The 18,817-nt window shown below is 49.5% G+C and overlaps 1 protein-coding gene across 2 annotated transcripts; it reads right to left on the reverse strand.

Annotated features, from left to right (window-relative positions):
* Positions 1–1,456: 1,456 nt before the first annotated feature.
* On the reverse strand, positions 1,457–6,940 carry LOC117837926 (uncharacterized). 2 transcript variants are annotated; one of them, XM_034717744.2, is made up of 8 exons: positions 6,269–6,940; positions 5,980–6,165; positions 5,756–5,875; positions 5,558–5,610; positions 5,171–5,306; positions 2,803–4,866; positions 2,134–2,261; positions 1,457–2,035 (listed from the first exon to the last, which is right to left on the reverse strand). In XM_034717744.2, exons 1-8 carry the CDS (start codon positions 6,341–6,343, stop codon positions 1,852–1,854), a joined length of 2,946 nt encoding a protein of 981 aa, XP_034573635.1. In that variant the 5' UTR covers positions 6,344–6,940; the 3' UTR covers positions 1,457–1,851. The 2 variants fall into 2 exon arrangements, with proteins under 2 accessions (XP_034573635.1, XP_034573634.1); XM_034717743.2 differs by having other exon boundaries at positions 5,171–5,309.
* Between the last annotated feature and the right edge of the window lie 11,877 nt (positions 6,941–18,817).

The following is an 18,817-nucleotide window of genomic DNA, read 5'->3' on the forward strand; positions in this document are numbered from 1 at the left end:
TGCAAGTTACCTGGGGGCGTGAAGCCGCACCACCGAATGTTTATCATAGTTCGAAATACTACTAACCGCGCTTGCCACGCGGTGCTCGTCGTGTCCGGAAGCCTACCTATCAACAATTTCGACCTTGTTTGTATAACCGGTATGGCACAAAACAAGGCTTCATGCACGTGAAATTTTTCGGACTCCCGGATTATGCCGCGGCGCGGAAGCGAAACGGACGCGGTTAGCGCACGGGGCTGCTGCCCGGGGTGGGCCGGTGTGACCGTTGCGCGTGCTACATGGATAAGCAATATGGTTTTAAAACCCATTAAACCCAACTAAAGTCAACATTACATTCAAACATTTTCTGAACATTACATTCAACCTTTTCTAAGAAATGAATCAACATTTAGAAATACTATATTCAACATTTTTCACCATCTATTTCAACATTTGGACAAAATAAAATTCAACATTTAGACAACCAACATTCAACACTCTAATTTTTCCTCGTCTTCTTCTTTGAGCATGGGGCCAGCCGACGGCGGCGCTGCTTGGGGGCGGTGGCGGGGCACGCACAGTCGGCGGTTCGGGGCGCTGCGCTCGGGGTGGCGACGCTCGCGACCGGAGGCGGGCACGAGTTGGGCCGCCGGCGAGCTCCGGGGCAGCGGCGCAGGGCAGGGGGGGGCAGGGGAAGGCGGTGCAGGTAGTTATGGTTGAGGAGTGAAGATGCGTCCGGCGGATATTATTGTGTGCACGTATCTCAAATAACACGCAGAAAGGGCCCTGCTCGGTGGGCTCCGTGTCGGCGTTTGTTGCTAGGTTTACGGCCCATATTCATTGCAGTGTGTAGAAGCAGCCCACTATGCCGGCATTATGGCCCATATTCACATGGAAATCTAAAAAAAAAAACTGCGTTGCTTTCGTCGTCCGAGATCAACAGGGGAAAGCTGTGTCATCTGGTGCAGGTAACCTACAGGCTACAGCACATTATTGATCCGGCTCAGGCAGAGGCCATGGCATGTCTGCAGGCTCTGTACTTCGCTTCGGCAGCAGGGATGAACCGTGTCGACCTAGAAACTGACTCGCAACTTGACAAGTTCCATCTAGGAGTTCTCTTCCGTGAGATCAAGTTCCAAATGTATGTTAATTTCACTGATGTTCGAGTTGTGTACGCTCTCCGCCCCTGTAATACTGTAGCCCATCATCTGACCGGAGTAGGTGGACCGTTGATTTGACCTGATGAAGTGCCTTCTCATGTTCTCAAAAAAGAAAAGGTGCCTTCTCATGTATATAAACGTTTTAATGGATAATGGCTGCCGATTTGAAGTCAGCCTAAGTTAATGGAAACGCTTCCATGCTCAAAGAAAAAAGGAAGTCCACACTCCTGTGTATTCTCGAAGAAGAGAAAAAACAAATCCACACTGATCAGTCAGGAACTTGGGAACATGATGCAGGCAAACGGAGAGACAGGGCCTTTCTGAGATCAAACTGTCACACCACTCTTTTCTTCTCATTTTCCTTTCCTTCACAAAGTCAGGAGACATCATGAAAATTATACAGCACAACACACTCTAGAGAGGGTAACACAGCTATTACAACTTATATTACTGCACAGACACACACACACACCAATGGGGAACGAAGAAAACAAAAGAATATTATTGTCACGAGATCTACATGCTGTGTACTGTGACTCTGGACCGGCCACACCAGAGACACCCTGCTACCCGGGGTGCCTGGCTGCATGGCCTCCGCGAAGCCCTGGACTCTATGTCTTCCAGTCGCCCGCCTGTACAACGCCCTTTGGGTACCGTCTAAATCTTTGTAGCTACAATGTGAGTGAGCTCATCTGAGCGGCGGAGCCAGCTGTCACCGCAGGGAGTTCTTCAGCGACCGCACCGTCATCACGAGCTGCTGCCGCTCGCCCTCCACCTCCGCGAACCGTAGGCTGATCTCGGAGTACCGCTCATGCAGCTCCTTCAGCTCCTCCTCCATCGCTTTGTTCCTCTCTTTCAGAGAGGTAAGCTCTTTTGATGACTGCTCAGCTGCATTCCTGAAATAGTTGAATCGTTGCCGATTCCAGGGCATGTGATGTGAGCCATGGATCATGTGTTTCCGAACTGAAACAGTATGTTCAGATGATAGCTGTACCTCATGTCTTGCCGGTTGCAGTTGCAGTCACCTTCTGCGCTCTGTCTGTTGGTGCCTGGCAAAGCAGTAGTGCTCCCAGTGGAGCCGGTATTGTGCTTGATGCGCTTATGATTAGTGTGTTGATTGTCCTGCAAAACACAGCACTTTGAGAAACTTTCTAGGCAACAAAGTATATTATTATGATCTATGCCATTCTATATAAAGGTGGAATAGCTCAATAATGTAAAGTAATAATATAGCATGTTCTCATCAGTGGGGACCTCTATTTGTAAAGCTGTTCCCCAGCCTATGATGACAAGGAGGCTGGTCCGCTGGTGGATAATAGAACTAAAGCAAATTTTGTCTTCCCATGTGCAAAAAGACAGGAATCATGAGAATTCTTCACATTACTTTTCATGTGTTTCCCAGTTTGCTCAGCCTACTGCTGACTTAAATACAGAAAGGAGGTTGCTGCTACTGGTTCAGATGAGTGGTCAGGAAGCAAATGTTCTACGAGTTACTTTTTCATGAGTTCCCATTAATTGTGTTTGGAGCACTGCAGTTGTTCACATCCAAATTATCATACGCCTTTTAGGTTATAGATATGTTCAAAAGAGTAGCATAAAAAAGTATTTCTACAGACAAACCAAATAAATGAACCAAGTATATTCGCTTTGCAGAAAAATTTACCTTCACATCTGCATTTACACCGTTTGCCTTTGCACCTTCCCTCGTTTCAAGGGATCTCCTTAGCTTCAGAACCTGAGAAGCAAGGTTGTCTTTCTCAGACTCCTTCTTGGACAGCAAAGTTTTCAAGTTCTCACACTGGAGCTTCAATGACCCAATATCTATTTGCAGCTTTCCAATAGTTTCCTCCTTCTCATTCTTCAAACATTTTAAATTGTGCAGTTCCTCCAAATGCATCTTCACTTGGTCCTTGAGCAATGCAAGCTCTTTATTTAGCGAAGTAATCTCAGTAGTTTTGCCTTGCAATTGCATGTCCTTTTCACTAATTCCAGCTAACTCCTTATCTTTTTGTTCATTCTTTTCAAAGAGTTCATCTCTCTCACTGGATAGCTTGTCGATCTTTGCATTAAGTAGTTCGATTTCCTCTGACAGAGCATTCAACTTTGCCTCATCACATCTTTTTTGGTTCTGGAACTCGTCACTCTTGCTTTTGAGCTCCATCAGTAACCTGTCAATCTCCTTTGACTTGAAATCCACTAGGGTTATTAACTGTTGAACCTTAACCCGGTGCTGATCCTGAATTGATCCAAGATCCCCCTGGGCCTTTTGTAGTAACTCTTCTAACTGGCTCTTCTGCAACTGCAGCTCTGCAACTTCTTTTCTTGCTTGCACAAGGTGCCGTTCATTTGCATTGAAAGCCGAAGATACCTGCGAAGACAACACCTTGAATTCCTCCTGTAGCCGTTCTGCAGTAGTTGCATTGTTCCATCTTATCTTCCTTAGAGACTCCTCAGCTTTAATGGCCCGTTGCTCTTGTTCCACCTTTGCACTCATTATTTCCGCTATGTCTGACTCAAACTTTTTAGCCTGTGTCTGGAGTTCATTATCCAAGCTCTCAACATTGGCTTCAAGATCACTTATTATAGCCAAATGAGCTGAACACTCATATTGCATCCTTAGCTGTTCCCTCAGTTGTGTTTGCTCCAGCCTTGAAGATATGTCATGGTTCTCTTGCTTCAGAATCTCATAATCAAGTGCAAGTTGCTCCATTTGCATCTCCAGATCCTCACGATCTTTCTTGTACAACTCAATTTCATTGCTCAACTCCACAATCTTCTTCTCAAGCTCAGAGGTAGAAATGTCATCACGCTTCTTTGCTAGTGCATCCAGCATAAGCTCATCTTCCTTCTCTTGTTCTGAACTTGTTTCAGATAAGGCTATTTTGTGTCCAGAATTGTGCACATTTGACAGAGCATGCTCATATTCTGCCTCTTGTGGATCCTCATGTGTATCCTCTTGCAAAATGGAGATCTCTCTGTTCTTTTGCTCCACTAGCTCATCAAGATCTTTCACAGCCAGAAGCAGCTCAGAGTTGGATTCCTGCATCTTTTGCAGTTGTACACGAAGATCTGCATTTAGATTCTTCTCATGACTCAGCTCTTGCTTCAGTTCTTCAATCTGTGACCACGGGTCTTCCCCGTCCGAGAGCCGTTTACCTGAGCCATTTGAATCATGGATCATCTTCTTTGCCCCCCTGAGTCCTTCACATTCTCTTCTGAGTGCATCCCTCTCCTCCCTCAGGCTACTCATCTCCTTGGAGAGATCTTGCCCACGCCGACTCTCCTTCACAATTTGCTTTCTGAGTGTCTGCAACTCCATATCTGAGACATCTAATTTCCTGGTTAAAGTGGCTATCTCACTTCTTAGCTTCTCCACATCATCTTCTTCCCCTCTTAACCTTGCCTCACCAGAATTGCTCGTTGACCCATCCGTGCTAGCATCAGGAGCTGAGCTTCCTGACCAGTCACCAGAACTGGTCAATGGGTTCCTCAGGGTGCCGTTATTGGCAAATGGAGAGAGGGCATTGCTATTATCCTGAAGAAATGTGTTTTGCATGCTTACACTGGTTTTGGGGGTATACCTCCCAGAACTTCCATCTGAACCCGAAACTGAGACGGCATCAAAGCTGCTGCCGTTGTGGAGATGGCCAACTGGGTCAACAGACATAGGTGTGTTTCTTCTTGATCGAAACCTCATCCCTGGAGGTTTTCTTATCAATAACCCATCCTGTACAAGGGAGATATCAACCATCCGAAGAACACAGGAAAAGTAAATCACATCTAACATGCCTTGTTCAGTTCTAAAATGTCCCCATCTACAGGCACAGAAAATTCAGATCTCAAACAAAAAGTGACATACAGCTAACTATCACTCAGATAAACGTATGCTCCCTTTGCCCCTTTTTATTTAGCAATCTTCTTTGTTTGCCAAAAGCCCTCTTTCTTAGCAATCACAAGATGAAACAAAGCAATGCAATGATGATGAATCGAAAGAGGAAAAGCTCTCAAGAACTCCCAAAAGCCCCACTTACTTGCACAGGACTCATCGCATCCGCAGCTGCTCTCGCCTTCTCGCTGTCCTCGTCCTCAAACCGGCTCAGCTGGTTCTGCAGCGTCGTCCTTCTCTGTGGCGTCTTCACCACCACTGGCGAAGCGTCACCGTTCTCACTGCTGCCACCCGGAGGACAACAACAATCAGCAACCAAGCAATGCCCCAACCAAGCTAATGCTTAAGGCTCAAACCACAATGCAGCGGCAATGACTATAATCTGGTTGAGGTGGCTCAATCTCTAAGGCTCAAATAACAATGCAGCAGCGGCAATGGCCAAATCTGGCTGGGGGCGAGATGATCCTTAAAGCTCAAACAAACCACAATGTGGCAGAGATGTGTGCGTAGATTAATCCACCAGCCAACCCACCTCGCGTCGTCTCCACACCCACCGGCGCCACCCACCACCCGCTGGATGGTCACCTGTCACAGGAAGCGAAGCACCAGCAAGCATCAAAATCAAGAAACCGCGAGCACGTCGCCGTCACAGGTCACAAGAAAACGCCACGACCCTTTAAGGGAGGCGAGGCGAGGAAGAGGGAGAGGGGACAGAGATGGAGATGCTCACGTGCAGCAGCGCGCCGGGGCTGCCCTTGAGCGGGAGCGTCACCGCCGACGGCTTCAACGCGTCGGCGTACTCCGCCAGGTTCACCGTCGCCTCCCCCAGCAGCGCCGCCTTGCTCGATCCCTGCACCGACGGCATTGCCCGGGTCAAGATCGATAACGGAACCACCCCTCGCTGGCGGCTAATCACGAATTAGTTAGCGGCGGCGGCGGCGGCCGGTCGCTTACGGTCTCGTAGACGAGGAACTGGTAGATCTTGTCCTTGCCGGCGGCGAGTTTGGTGGCCTCCAAGATGGGGGCCGCCCACCGGCACGCGCCGTCGGCGACCTCCGCCGGCTCCGACCGCGCCGTCGGCCGGCCGGCGTCCTGCGGCGTCACCACCACCATCATCGCCTCCCACCCCAGCTCCGGCACCTGCAACACGAGAGAACCACCTATGTCACGCGTCAACAGAACAAAAATCGAATGCTCTGATTCAGGCATAGAGAGGGAGGGAGGGAGGGAGCGCGAGCCGTGCCTGCGTGGCATGGAACTGCAGCTTGAACACGGCCTTGGCCTTGGCGCCGCCGCCGCGCCACCGCGACTTAAACATGTCGGCGCCGCCGCCGCCACGCTCGCTGGAACAGACTCTTGCAGGAACGGCTTCCGCTTCCTTGGCCTCGCCCGCCGCCCGGAGCTAGCTAGCAAAGCTAGCTACTCCGTCACGCCTCCGTCGGTGGCGGCATTGCAATGCCGCGCGCGGAAGGAGCCAGAGCCACCGGGCCGCGTGACGCCACCATGCTTGGCATCGCGGTGCGATGCGGTGGTGTGGGGTGCTGGTGGTTAGTTGGAGCGCGAAGACCACCACCGCCACCACATGGTGGCAGAGCGAGTATAGAGCGTGGGGGGAGGTGGGCGAGTGAGGCCACTGCAGCTGCGAGCGAAGCCGAGCACACAAGCAGCCGCCTTTGGGCAAAGGCACGCACGCAGCAGCAGCAAGGCCGAGGGGTCGAGGCAGTGGACACTAGATCTAGTGAGAGAAGAGAAGAAAACAGAGCTCAACTCATCAACTGAACTTTCTCTCTCTACAGCTCTGCTTTTCCTCTCCCTAGGTCTTGGCCCCTCTCTTTCTCTCTGATTTGGGGGTTTATGGGCCTAGAGAAAGTTCTGAGAGGCTATAAAACGGTGGTCAATTGTTTTTGGGGGGAAAAAAGAGAAATGGAATTGATTTTTCTTGGGTACAGCTGGGGATGAGGGCGATTGGGGTCTGGTGGAGAAGTGATGGATTATAAAATCTGAGCCTCCGGCTGCTGCAGCGTTGCTGTGCGGCCTTGCTGGTGCGCGTACTAGACTACCAGTGCAGGGTGCGCCACCGTGCCGCGCCATGGCGTGAGCCTCACAACTGCAGCGGTGTTCCCCTGCCCCGCGGCCGTGTGGACCTGGCGATGCCGCGATGGCTGTTCCTCCGCTGCTTGGATGGATGCTGCATGTTGGATATTTCTATTATTTTTTTGGAGTTTCAGTATGTTGGATGCAGTACTTGGATTTGGATCCATGCCTGCCTGACTGCCTCCATGGACCATGGGGCATGTGGTGGTAGGAGCTTGCTTGAGACCAAAGTTTCTTACTGGTTACTAGTGGTTACTGAATGGTGTTTTTAGTTTTAAAAGAAAGAAGAGTGCAGATGTTTCAAAAAAAAAAGGGAGTGCTGGTCAGCTGGAAGGCTCTGCTGATGTGAGATTGTGACGTTCAACATTTGGCTGAGTTCAGATACTGAAGTGCAAGAGTGGTGACCGCCGTATATCCATACTCAAGTAAACATGTGGGGAAAAAAAAGGCAACGGAAACAATCCGAAAGCTGTTCTAATCAACGAGTGTATAAAGCCAGCGGTAGATTAGATAACGATTGATACTACTGTGTACTGGTATGACTTGTTTAATATGGCGTGACGGTGTCGGTCAGCAAAATCCAAGAACCGATGACGTGAAGGGGTCGCTGGTAGTTTAAAGCTGTTCTTTTTACTAGAGTAGTAGAATTTTGTACGCATGCGGAGAGACTGGTCAAACTGAAACGGTTGCGGATAGTTCCAAATCCAAGTCAAAATATTTTCACATCAATATCCAAACGCGTACAAGCGAGCCGAACTTTCTCTATAAACCCACAAAGGGATGCCACGGCAATGCCAATGGGAATGTACGCAAAATCTAGCTAGCCACACCTCACAATCACGGTATGGGGCCATGCGCCAAGATTCGTGAGGCCATATGCTCAGACAACCTCGGTGGACAAATGGGGCAGGGCAACCACCGCTCTAACCCAAGCAACCATGCCCGCCTGGAGGCATGGAAACAGACACCAGGCCATGCATGCATATGCAAGCGAAACAAGGGTGGAGTCGAGCAGGACGTTTTCAGGTGAGGCTACCCTTTTTGTCCATAGCGGCTACCCCTACGCAGCATGCGGCATGCTGCATCATCTGACGGCGAGGGTGTTGTCCCGGTCTTTGCAGGGAGGGAGACCGGAGCACGCGGCAGCCAGCGTCGTGGTGCCGGGGCCTTTGCGCACGTGGACGTGCAGGCCCTCGGCGCCCCTTTTCCTACGGTCCTCGCGGTTACAACTTGGCATGGCACGCGCCGTGGTGTGGGGGTGGGGGCATCGGATCCTGGCAGGATCCGTTCCGTCACATGATCTGCCTGTTCTCCGTGGACGTGGTACGCCGTACTACCCCCCCGACACGCGTATCCATCCAAAGGCAGGTGGTGGTAGCTACACGGATCGAACTGCTACGACGTACTACCGCTGGATTTGTCACGAGGACGGACTGACTGAATGATCGAGCACGAGCGGCGTTTTGGTTCTCTCTGATCTGGCAATGCATGGCATCAGCAAAAATATATAGGAGTACTACTGCTGTTTATTATGGGAGAGTTTTTGCTACGGCCCCGTGTAGTGTACAAGATCGGGTTTGTTTGAAATTCATGAATCGATTTTAAAGGACGTAAAAAAAACTCTGGGTTCTAAAGTCAAAATACATCTCTCCCACTCAATTTTACGTCGCTCGAACTTTTTAGTGCTTCCTCCGCTCACAAGTCACAAGCAAGTGGCAAACCGGTTCTCTATGGTGGAACCTACCACCAAAGTTGAAGTTCTCGACTCAGCATTGTTGTTTGCATTTCTCTGAATTTATTCTAGGATTTAACCAACGCTATTTTTTTAGTGGTATGTGACGTGCCCGTCGACAACGAGACGCCAGTAGTGACTTCGTCAATCTTGAGGATTTGCCGGCTCAGTTTGTCGAGAATGCTCATAGAGGGTAAGGTTGCGTATGTGTGTTCATAGGGAAAAAATCACAAGTAAGCGATGTCTTGGTATGGATACGATTTCCACGACCACAATTTTGTCAAACCTTTTTTTATAAAGTATTTATAAAGCAAAGAAAAGTATATTGCAACGAAAGTGGCCCTAGGTCATAATGATGTTGGTGATTAATAACAATATAGTTATTAGGACTAATGTGTTTGCAAGATGTACATTTATAGGTGTTTTATAGGTCCCAAGGATGAATTACAAAATCATCAAAATGAGAAGAAAAAGGAAAGACTTAGAAGAATTCTATGGCATCCAAATCCAAATATAGTGTTATTCTAAGGTTTACAAATGACGATAATGAAGACGGGACACAGACACGCGAAGATTTGAAGCGAATCTTGCTGGAAATATGCATCAACATATTCCACTGATTCATACTCTAGGAATAGTAACTGTCACAATTCAATCGGTGACCACAGGCAGGGCCAAGGTAGGCGCGTGCATTGTTACCACCGATTCATACTCTGGTAACAGTCACCATCACCGATTCAATATGTGACCACAGGCAGAGCTAAGAGTATGCACTATTACCACCGATTCAAGCAGGGCCAAGAGTGTGCATTGTTACCACCGATTCATACTCTGGTAACAGTAACCGTCACCGATTTAGTCGGTGACCACAGGCAGGGCTAAGGTAGGCGCGTGTACTATTACCACCGATTCATACTCTGGTAATAGTAACCATCACCGAATCAGTCGGTGATCGCCAGCTTGGCTCAGATCGGCTCTGGAAGTTTTGGAGTATAATTGGGCCTCTCCGATTCATACAGTGGCAAGGGCAGCGAATGAGTTGGTGATACGCAGAAAGTTACAACCGCTATATAATGGCTAGTTTCTTGACTTGAGGCTATAAATACCCCTTTGCCCGGCCATTTCATGTGAGAAGTTGTAGGCTTGGTTCTCACATACACACAAGTGCTCCATCCACCAAAGTGCTAAAGAGAAGATTAAGGCAATTAGCATAAAGCTTAGATCTTGATCAATGCTAGTTTAGGCCTATTAGCGCATTGCTTTAGGGTTTAGCCTAGAGTTAGATGAGGTTTTCACACCTCCTTTGTATCGGTGCTTGCGCGCACCAAAAGTTGTAAATCCGGACCTTGTAAGTCTTGTGAGACCCTCCAATCGTGTTTGTGGAGTGGCCGCTAGTGCTTGTGAGAGGGAGGAGAGGCCCTCAGCATTTTGCCGAAGTTCTACCAAGTGAAGAGCGGCAAGGAGCATTCGGGAGAGGCTACACGGAGACCCACTTGCACGTGGGGAAGACCGGTCGGCTATCCTACGGAGTTACTTGACTGGGGAGTTTGCGCGAGCATTCCCTCTGAGAGAGGCTCCAACAACGAGGACTAGTGGAAACCTTTACTATCCGATGCCTCGGTAAAAATCATCATGTCACCACGCTGGGAGTTTGCCTTCTCTACCTCATTTACCTTCCGCATTTCTTATTGCACTTACAGTTCCGTGTTTATCTTTCCTAGAATTGCCATGTGTAGTTCATAGGATTGGAACCTAGGGTGCAAAACTCTTTTGCGGTAGAGATAGCAACACATAGAAAAATCTAGCACATCTAGATAGAAATTGATATAGTTTTTATATGTGTTTGGAGTCTTAATTTTTAGAACACCTAATTCACCCCCTCTTATCGTGTCACAGTCCTTCATATACTTTCATGAAACTAAATGTCGAAACAATCTTACTCACATTGTTTTCGAACATCAAAACTCAAACACATGATAATTAATATGTGACTAATTAGAATGGTTGACTACCTAACCCTGAGAGGGGGATAATAGGTGCCAGAGATATTTGCCTTACTAAAATCTCACAGCTTGCTACTATCATATTCGCTGCAACACACGATAACCAATTACTCCCTTCTATTCTAAATTATTATGCATCTAGACATAAAGTATAACTAAGTGCATAACAAAATTTATGAATCTAAAAAAGTCAAAACGACCTATAATTTGAGACAGATGGAGTATTATATAGAGTACTTGCCGTGAGAATATTATTATTTCTCCCTTTGCTGCTTATTTAGTCGTCGACATATGCTCGCCATTTCTTTCATTCATCTTCGGCTTTTCTCTGCCATCAGTTATGGTGTTCGTCCTTTCTTTCGTTCATCTAAGGGTAAAGGCTCGCCATTTCTCTGCCGTGCGCATGCTCCGTGTTTTGCACTCTTCCTTATTTCATGAAGAGCCACTATCGATATCCCCATGTCGTCTGACTTTCTGCGGTTCCGGAAAATCCGCGTATCTTTCCTCTCAATCATCCGCTCCCATTTCCCTCTCCTATCGAAAGCTGACTAGCGGGCCCTCCTCATCTTCTTTTTTAACAAATTGCGTTTCCCAGGTACAAAAAGAAATGCAATTGCGTTTCTGCGTCGTCTACCACTCGCACAGCTAGCCTACACGCGTCGGCGCATGGCTGATGACCACTAGCTAGTTTTTTTTTTAACTGCGAACCAAAAAAGAAAAAAAGTTGATCAGCTCACGGCGACTGATCGCGCCTTGGTAAACCAACCATTTGGCACTGGGATCTAGGTTAGGTTAGCGTGAGCGGATCGGACCAATCGCGAAAGGGGAAAGGAAGATCGAGCTGGCCCGTCCGTCGATCCAATCAGCAGGGAAATCCTGCTGCTGTCGCCTGCCCGTACAGGATTTGCTTCCCCCATTTCGTGCACGAAAAAAAAAGGAAGCTTGCGTTCCATGAGTCACTCGCTCGCAGGTGGGCCCGGCTACCTTTAAGGTGGTGAGCCGATCAAGCATCGAATGCATGATGCACTGGCTGAGAGCACTGTTACAGGGTACACTCATCACTGGTGACTAGCCGTTGAAGCGTCGCCGTGGTCGTGGGGCTCGCCTTTTTTTCCCGGTGGCCAGTGACCGGCACGGCGGCACCGGCCGGGCCACTGCACTGCGCTACCACTGCAGCGGCGGCTCGATCTCCATCTCCTGCCTGCCGCCGTTGATTCCCCGGTCGGTCCTGGCCGGCTCGTACATACGCAGCCTGTCTGCCTGCTGCTTGGTTGGTCTGCATTGATTTGGGCCGGGGTAAGGCTAACCAATTGCATGCAGCCATTGGTCCCAGCAGCCGGCCGTGATCGGTCATCTCCTCCAACCTCAGCTCGCACCCCTCTTCGTCTGGAGGCAAATCAATTCGAGTACTTGCTTGTCTGCTTTTAGCTCGAATCATTTTCGTAGGAGTTGTTTGAGAAAGTCTGATGATAGTAGTATCCTATTCTAGACGACGCCAAGAAATGTCTTTCTTTTTTTTTTTGGTACCAACTCCCTGAAAACTTGGTGGATGGTGAGGCTTCTCTGAAACCGGCCAGGATGAAACCTCTCATGAGTTGAAGACTGCTGACGAGCTGTACGTCGCCGTTTGATGGCTGACTTTCATTGTTGTGCCATTTGTCTACTTTTCTGCAAATATCTGCTCCAAGAGATGTACACGTACGACGTACGTACCCCCTGTTCTACTTTACGCAGGAATGCACGGCGGGCCGGGGCAGCAGCGGCGACGGGGGCTCCACGGCATGCAGCCCCCGCTGGTCCAAGAGCGCAGCGCGATCAATAACCACCCCACCGCCGTCGCGTCACGCACCACGCGCCGCTTACCCCCGTGCCCGTGCACGGGCAAATGGGACGGAGCAGCCGGCAGCGTACGGTGGAGATCGATCGCGCGCACAGTGCATGGCAACTGGCATCGTCCGGTGGCTGGATGGTCCTGTGCTGGTCCGGGGTCCGGAGGGTAGGGCTGGCCGGTCGGCCCTGCTGAATAATGATATTGCTGATTAAGGAGGAGGTTTAGGGTGATCATGCAGTGCTTTTGTGATAAAGGGTGTAGCTTCAGCCGTGCAGCGTACATGGATGGAACAAGAGTGAGCGGACAGCTGCGAGCCTCCCGGATCTGCTGGATTTGCTGATGAGGTGCCTCGACCGACAGTGGTCTCTGTCAACCAACATGCTCGCGTTGCCAAGTAGGCACGAACCCCATCGTGCTCGAGTGTCGTCATGCCTAACCACGCGACAGTGGCTCACCATCATATGAGAACAGAAGTACTTGCAAGAGCGCTCTCATTTGTGTGTTCGTCAAAGACAAAGAAGAGTGTGTGTGTGTGTGTCGACCGCATGGACGCCGCAGGGATGCAGAGCAGAACGTAGCGTAGCCTCTCCTTTTCGTTTCCGTTGGCCCTCTTTCCGCCATGTGATCGACCACCGGCGACCAGCACACTGCCTCCATCCATCCGCTTTGCGCCTTGGGTCCGCTGGGGCGTCGCCCTCGATCTTGTTAGCGAGGAGGTCGGGTTACTTGATGAAGAATCAAGGCACCTCGGCAGTCGCCGGCACGTCGGAAATGCCATGCCTCGGGCCTGCTGATACATGCCTCCGGTCTAATCTAATCTGATCCACAAGGAATCTTCACCTCTCGGACCCAGACACCCAGTCAATCAACTGTTCTCTGTCCGGACAAGTCAGCGGCATTCTAAGGACCTGTTTGGGAAGGGGGTGTTAAAGTTTAACACCCCACTTTTAACACTTTTTAACACCTTCCTATCCAAACACTTGTGTTAAAAGTGGGGGTGTTAAAGTTTAACACCCCATTTTTCATAAACACATGTAGGAGGTGTTAAAACTTGCTAAATGTGTTAAAAGTAGTCCCCCTCTCCACTTTTTCCTAGGTTACCCCTTCTCTCTCCTCCCTCTCTCTCCGCCGGCCATAAATGAGGGGGCAATGGAGTCATTTCCCATCAAAGGTGTTAAAGTTTAACACATCATCCAAACACCCCAATGTGTTAAATTTTAGCACTCTATTTAAGAGTGTTAAAACTTTAACACTTGTTAAATTTTAACGCAGGGTATCCAAACAGGCCCTAAGCTCTTGGGGAGATTAACAAAAATATTCGATCATGCTCGATCTCAGAGCGACGTACTAAAATAACTGCTCCAACTCAAGATCATTATACTGCACGTCAGTGACAGTTTACCCGGTCTCATCCTCTTTCATGGTAATCCTAAATGAGTAGTGCACCCCGTCACTAATCCTATGGTCCATAGCTTTGCTGCTGTTGGGATGTTGCACAGCCCGATAAAGATCGGTGTACTACTATATTCACTTTTGCCAAGGATGAAAGATTGATGCACCGTTCCACTTTTTTTTGCTGCTAGCTTTGCTTGTTCCATTTGTTTTCCTTTTAGAAAATCGCAGTGGTTGACACTAACAGCTCCATAATGCGTAGTACTAGTAACAAAAGAATTCGACTTTTTTTCCCCAAGTGCACATGACTCATATCTGCTGATGCATAATGCGTAGTACTAACAAAAGAATTCGAAGGCGCTGTTCGGCTGGTGCATGGCTGCTGCTCCCGCTATCTGCTGATGCGTGCTCTCTGCCGAGGCAGCCAGTCGAACAGAGTCCGTACCCGAACAAAAAGAAAGGCAGTAAAAGAAATAAAGGTCAGAGCGGTGGGCGTGGATTTTCCGGAATCTTTCATCGTTGGGTCCTGGCGTGTAGCAGGGGGCAGGCAGAGCAGGGTAGTTCGTTCCTGCCAGCCCAACGGTCACTTTTCCAACCGGCACCTAGTGGGTCCTAGGCTCTTTTTTATCCACTGAGATTATTGGAGTACTCTCTCTCTCGTTTTGGTTTTCTTTATTCTTTCGTGCATTTCATATTCTCGTGATTGTTATTTGGAAAAGGACGGTTCACCGACAATAATCCCTTCGCTTTGACAAACTCTGACGATCTGCGGTTGCCGGGGTAGGTGCAGGGATTGGATTCGGAAATGTGCGTGGACAATAGCATGAGGACCGACAGAGACAGAAGGGTTTGTTTATCAGTAATTCAGTAGGCGTTTTATATGTTCGGTGATTACCTCAGGCCATTCTGACTGCTCCACTAATTAGAATGGAAGATTAGCTCATGGGGCATGCATGCATGCTTTTATTACCATCGATGAATGATGAACTAACAATTGCCCCAAATAAACTAGGACTCCCTGTTGAGATGCAATACTAATTTTCTTTTTAGATGATCCTAAATCCTCTGATAACACCGTCGTCGCAACGGGATACTGTGACAACGGTGACCTTGTATACTGCAGGACTGAATCGATCGACCGAGGGGCATGCTCGATACAATGGCATCGTCGGCAGGCAAAGCATTGAAGCCCGTGCCTGAGCTGGCATCCCATTTATGGCTCTTCACCTCTGCATGAAATGCATCGAATTTGCATTGCCAGCGAACCAACGTTCACCTGCAGCGACCAGCCCACGCGGCCGTTCTGCAGCGTCCGCAGGAACTCAGGTTGGACCTGGACCCCCCGTCGCACACCTCCCACTTCCAGGTGGGCCCCTGTAGCGTGCAGCCGTGCAGGGCAGGTGATCTATCCATCCGTGTTTGGGCTCCTCCCTCCCTAACGAACATTGATCACACGAGACGAGGCAAAAAGGAAAGCATTATTGTGAGAGTCCAGGCTTGAGGCTAGTCACGCCTCCAGCGTTTTTTAATTCCTGCTCCCGTGCATTGTCCTCGTCCTGAGTTTTAGTTTCGGCACGTAGTCAACAAGTCATCCCAATGAATATGATTGTGCTGTACTGCGAGCTGCTCACGAAAACCAGTGACCAGCCGTGGACCGTGGTTTCCAGGCCAGGCCTGCAAGCCTCCATGTGGTTTCCCTTCCCGATCGGATCGGACGTGCCGCGCCGCCATGATGCCTTCGTGCCCTCCCCTGCTGTCTCCGGCCGCGCCTTGGGCTACGGCGCGCCACAGCTGTCTGCCACGTACGGGGCACGTACTCCACCTGCTCTCATCACCGGATCCCATCGCCACCGGGGCCTAGTAGCACGTAGTGCGATCTCGCAGCTGGAATTGTTGGATCGTGCGCCGACGCGGCGTGCCGGTGCCTGGCGGCAGTCAGCTCTCGGGGAATCATAAGCCTGCCGGACTTGCTGGCGTTTTCCCCTTTCCCGGCGGCGCGACGCCGTAAAAATTCCTTGAGCGTGCTGGCCCTAGAGACGACGGTGATCGAGGATGCGACGCGGCGGATCGGAACAGCCGCGAGTTTCCCCGAAGAGAAATGCGGGCAGCTGCAACTCCGAACTGGTGACAAGATATAACACAGGTGTGCGCGCAACCTGCGTAATGATATAACTGGGTGAGGTCTGTTTCCGTTTCGGTTACTGTTATTTCGCTGGCTGCAACCTGCGTAGTGATCTCCTTCACCAAAAAGGCCATAGACAAAAAAGAAGGAAAGAGTAAGCACGCAGGGGGCCCTGACGGTTTCTTTCGCGAAAGTTGACAGTGAACCGCATCGATCGCTCCTTTTTTCAGCCTCAGAGCTCGCTCTGTCAGAAGGTGACATGTTATTGTTGCTTGCTTTCATCAGCGATCAACCGATTCTCCATCCCAAATGGAGACCGCCGCGGGCTCCATTTACGCTCATAATCCCGGGGCTTAATTTCTCGCTTTTCCCCTCTCGCTGGAAAGTGTCATGCATATGCTTTCTGCCAACGTCGTCGGTCGTAGCACTAGCACCAGTCACTGACTTCTCAAGTTCTCAGTAGGACGTTGGTATCACAGTTGGTTAAGCCTAAGATGGCTGGAAGCATGAGCTACCGGCCAGGCCTGCTCTCTGATCGACCTGCCTGTGGATGCATTGTGCATGGGAATGTAGCCTTCAGAATCAAGAGAAATAAAAAAAAGAGTGGCAAGAAATAAAAAAAAAGAGTGGCAAAACCTTCTCTCTCTTTTTTTTCTTTTTATTATGTGTGTTGCTGCTTTATGCAGAGCTGCAGTTGATCTGCATGCTTAGCTTGCCTTCAAGGTACGAAACCGCTCACGCGCGCTGTCATGCGCAGGAAGCTTGCGGTTGGAGTTTTGCATGGTTCCAAGCAGAAGAAGAAAAAGGGGAGGTTGGGCAATGAGAATGTATCTCCGCCTGCCTGCTTGCTCAGACGACATGTGTATGCCAGCCACTTGCTCGCCGTGGTGGTTTTCAGCTCACACGGCCCACTGCCTGTCGGAAGAACATCGCAGCGAGCAGCAGATGGGACCGGTTAAAACTACAGAATGAAACTTCCTCTCTCTGTCTGAATTCTGAAACCTAGAGAGAGAAACAGGGTGGTGTGGTAGCAGTAGCATGTCTGGTAGTAATGTAACCTGCCGTTGCTGAAACCCTTCCGTTTCAATGCTTCCAAGGTGTAAAGGTGAGTGGTGGTTGGACCTGGAGGCTGGAGCTAGTGTACACGCCCAACAGGAGATTTTCTGCTGTGGTACATGGCTTCGGCGTGGCTCAAAAGGTTAAAATTGGAGTGCAAGGAGAGTAGCTCGCTGATTGAAGTTTAAGTACTAACAACAGGGAATCAAGACTTAACAAAGTTCGTTTGCATTGCTTGAACTGCAAGGGAAAAAGGTGTGTGAGGTATGAACAGTGCCGCGCGATCAAGAAGCTGCGTGCTACAACAGTTGCTCATCAGGAAAAGAAAAGCTTATAGCAGTAGATAGTACTCTAGTATGTTAAAGGGAGAAATTTAGAATTGTGCAGTGATGAGCCGTCAGTGCAGGAGACTGAACTTAGAAGGTATGATGACAGGCGCGCGCTGGAAAGAGCATGGATTCTTTGGAAGCCGTTGAGACTTGAGATTGCAACGTTTCCAAAAGGAGGCTAAGATGTGTCATTGCGAGATGGTGATTACAACAACGTTTCCCTGAAAATGAAGTTTCTAGCTCACGGGAGATTTGGCCAAATTTCCATCAACGAGCAGGTGAGGTCAGGCAACAAGTATCCGGACTTCTGGAGGAGAAACGCTGAAGCCCAGGCCGAGCCGGGTCGGTTGATCGAGACCGGGCCGCTGCATTCAAGGTCGGTTAGGTGGGGCGTCGCGGGCAGGGGAGGGCGTGGTCTCGAGTACGCATCGGTGTCGTTTCACTCTCGCCAGATGCCGCCCGATGACGAACGGGAGGGAACAAGAGCCGGAAAGACAAGAGGCAACAGCGCGCGCGCGCACGCACACAAAGAGGTGGTTTCGTCGTGGCGATGTGGAGGTGACGAGGTCCATTGATCAGGGGATTTGGCCTGTATCACGTCCGTAGCAGCGCATCATTATGCACGACTTTCGTATGTGGATCATGCGTGGTGTCGCCGTGCATTGAGTTTGATGGATGTGCTACAGGGAGGAGAATGTGATGTTTCTCTCTAGTGGACAGTGACGGCAATTGAGACATTTGGAAGGTGGGAAAACAATGCCGTCTTTCGAATATACCATTTTGGCCCATCTTAGTATATAGCCCCATTGCCTTTTTGGTGTCAAGCAGAGGCCCATACATGATCGTTTTCTGGGCCCATACACTCGACAACAATTTCGTCGTCCTCACGTTGCTGCAGCAGTCAGTTCAGATCCACGCAAATATTTTTCTTTCCCCAAAAACAAAGTACACCCTATTTCTATGAACACCTCCAAAATACTAAAAGATTAATAAAGCCACTAGCCTTCCCTGGCTCCGGATAGTTGCAGCCGCAGATCTCCGTGCATCCTTCACAATATCATGCGCACCTCCGATCTCCGTGCATCTTGCATGGCCTCTCGCCACTCAATGATCACTTGCCGGGAGTTAAGAACTATATCTGCCAGCTCAATAGTCATGAAATCAGCATTTGAGGGAATCTCCTGGCACTTTTGCAATACGAGAGTAGAAAAAAAAAGCTCATCTGTGACAACC

The sequence above is a fragment of the Setaria viridis genome, chromosome 9, assembly GCF_005286985.2.
Source record: "Setaria viridis chromosome 9, Setaria_viridis_v4.0, whole genome shotgun sequence".
Lineage (NCBI taxonomy): Eukaryota > Viridiplantae > Streptophyta > Magnoliopsida > Poales > Poaceae > Setaria > Setaria viridis.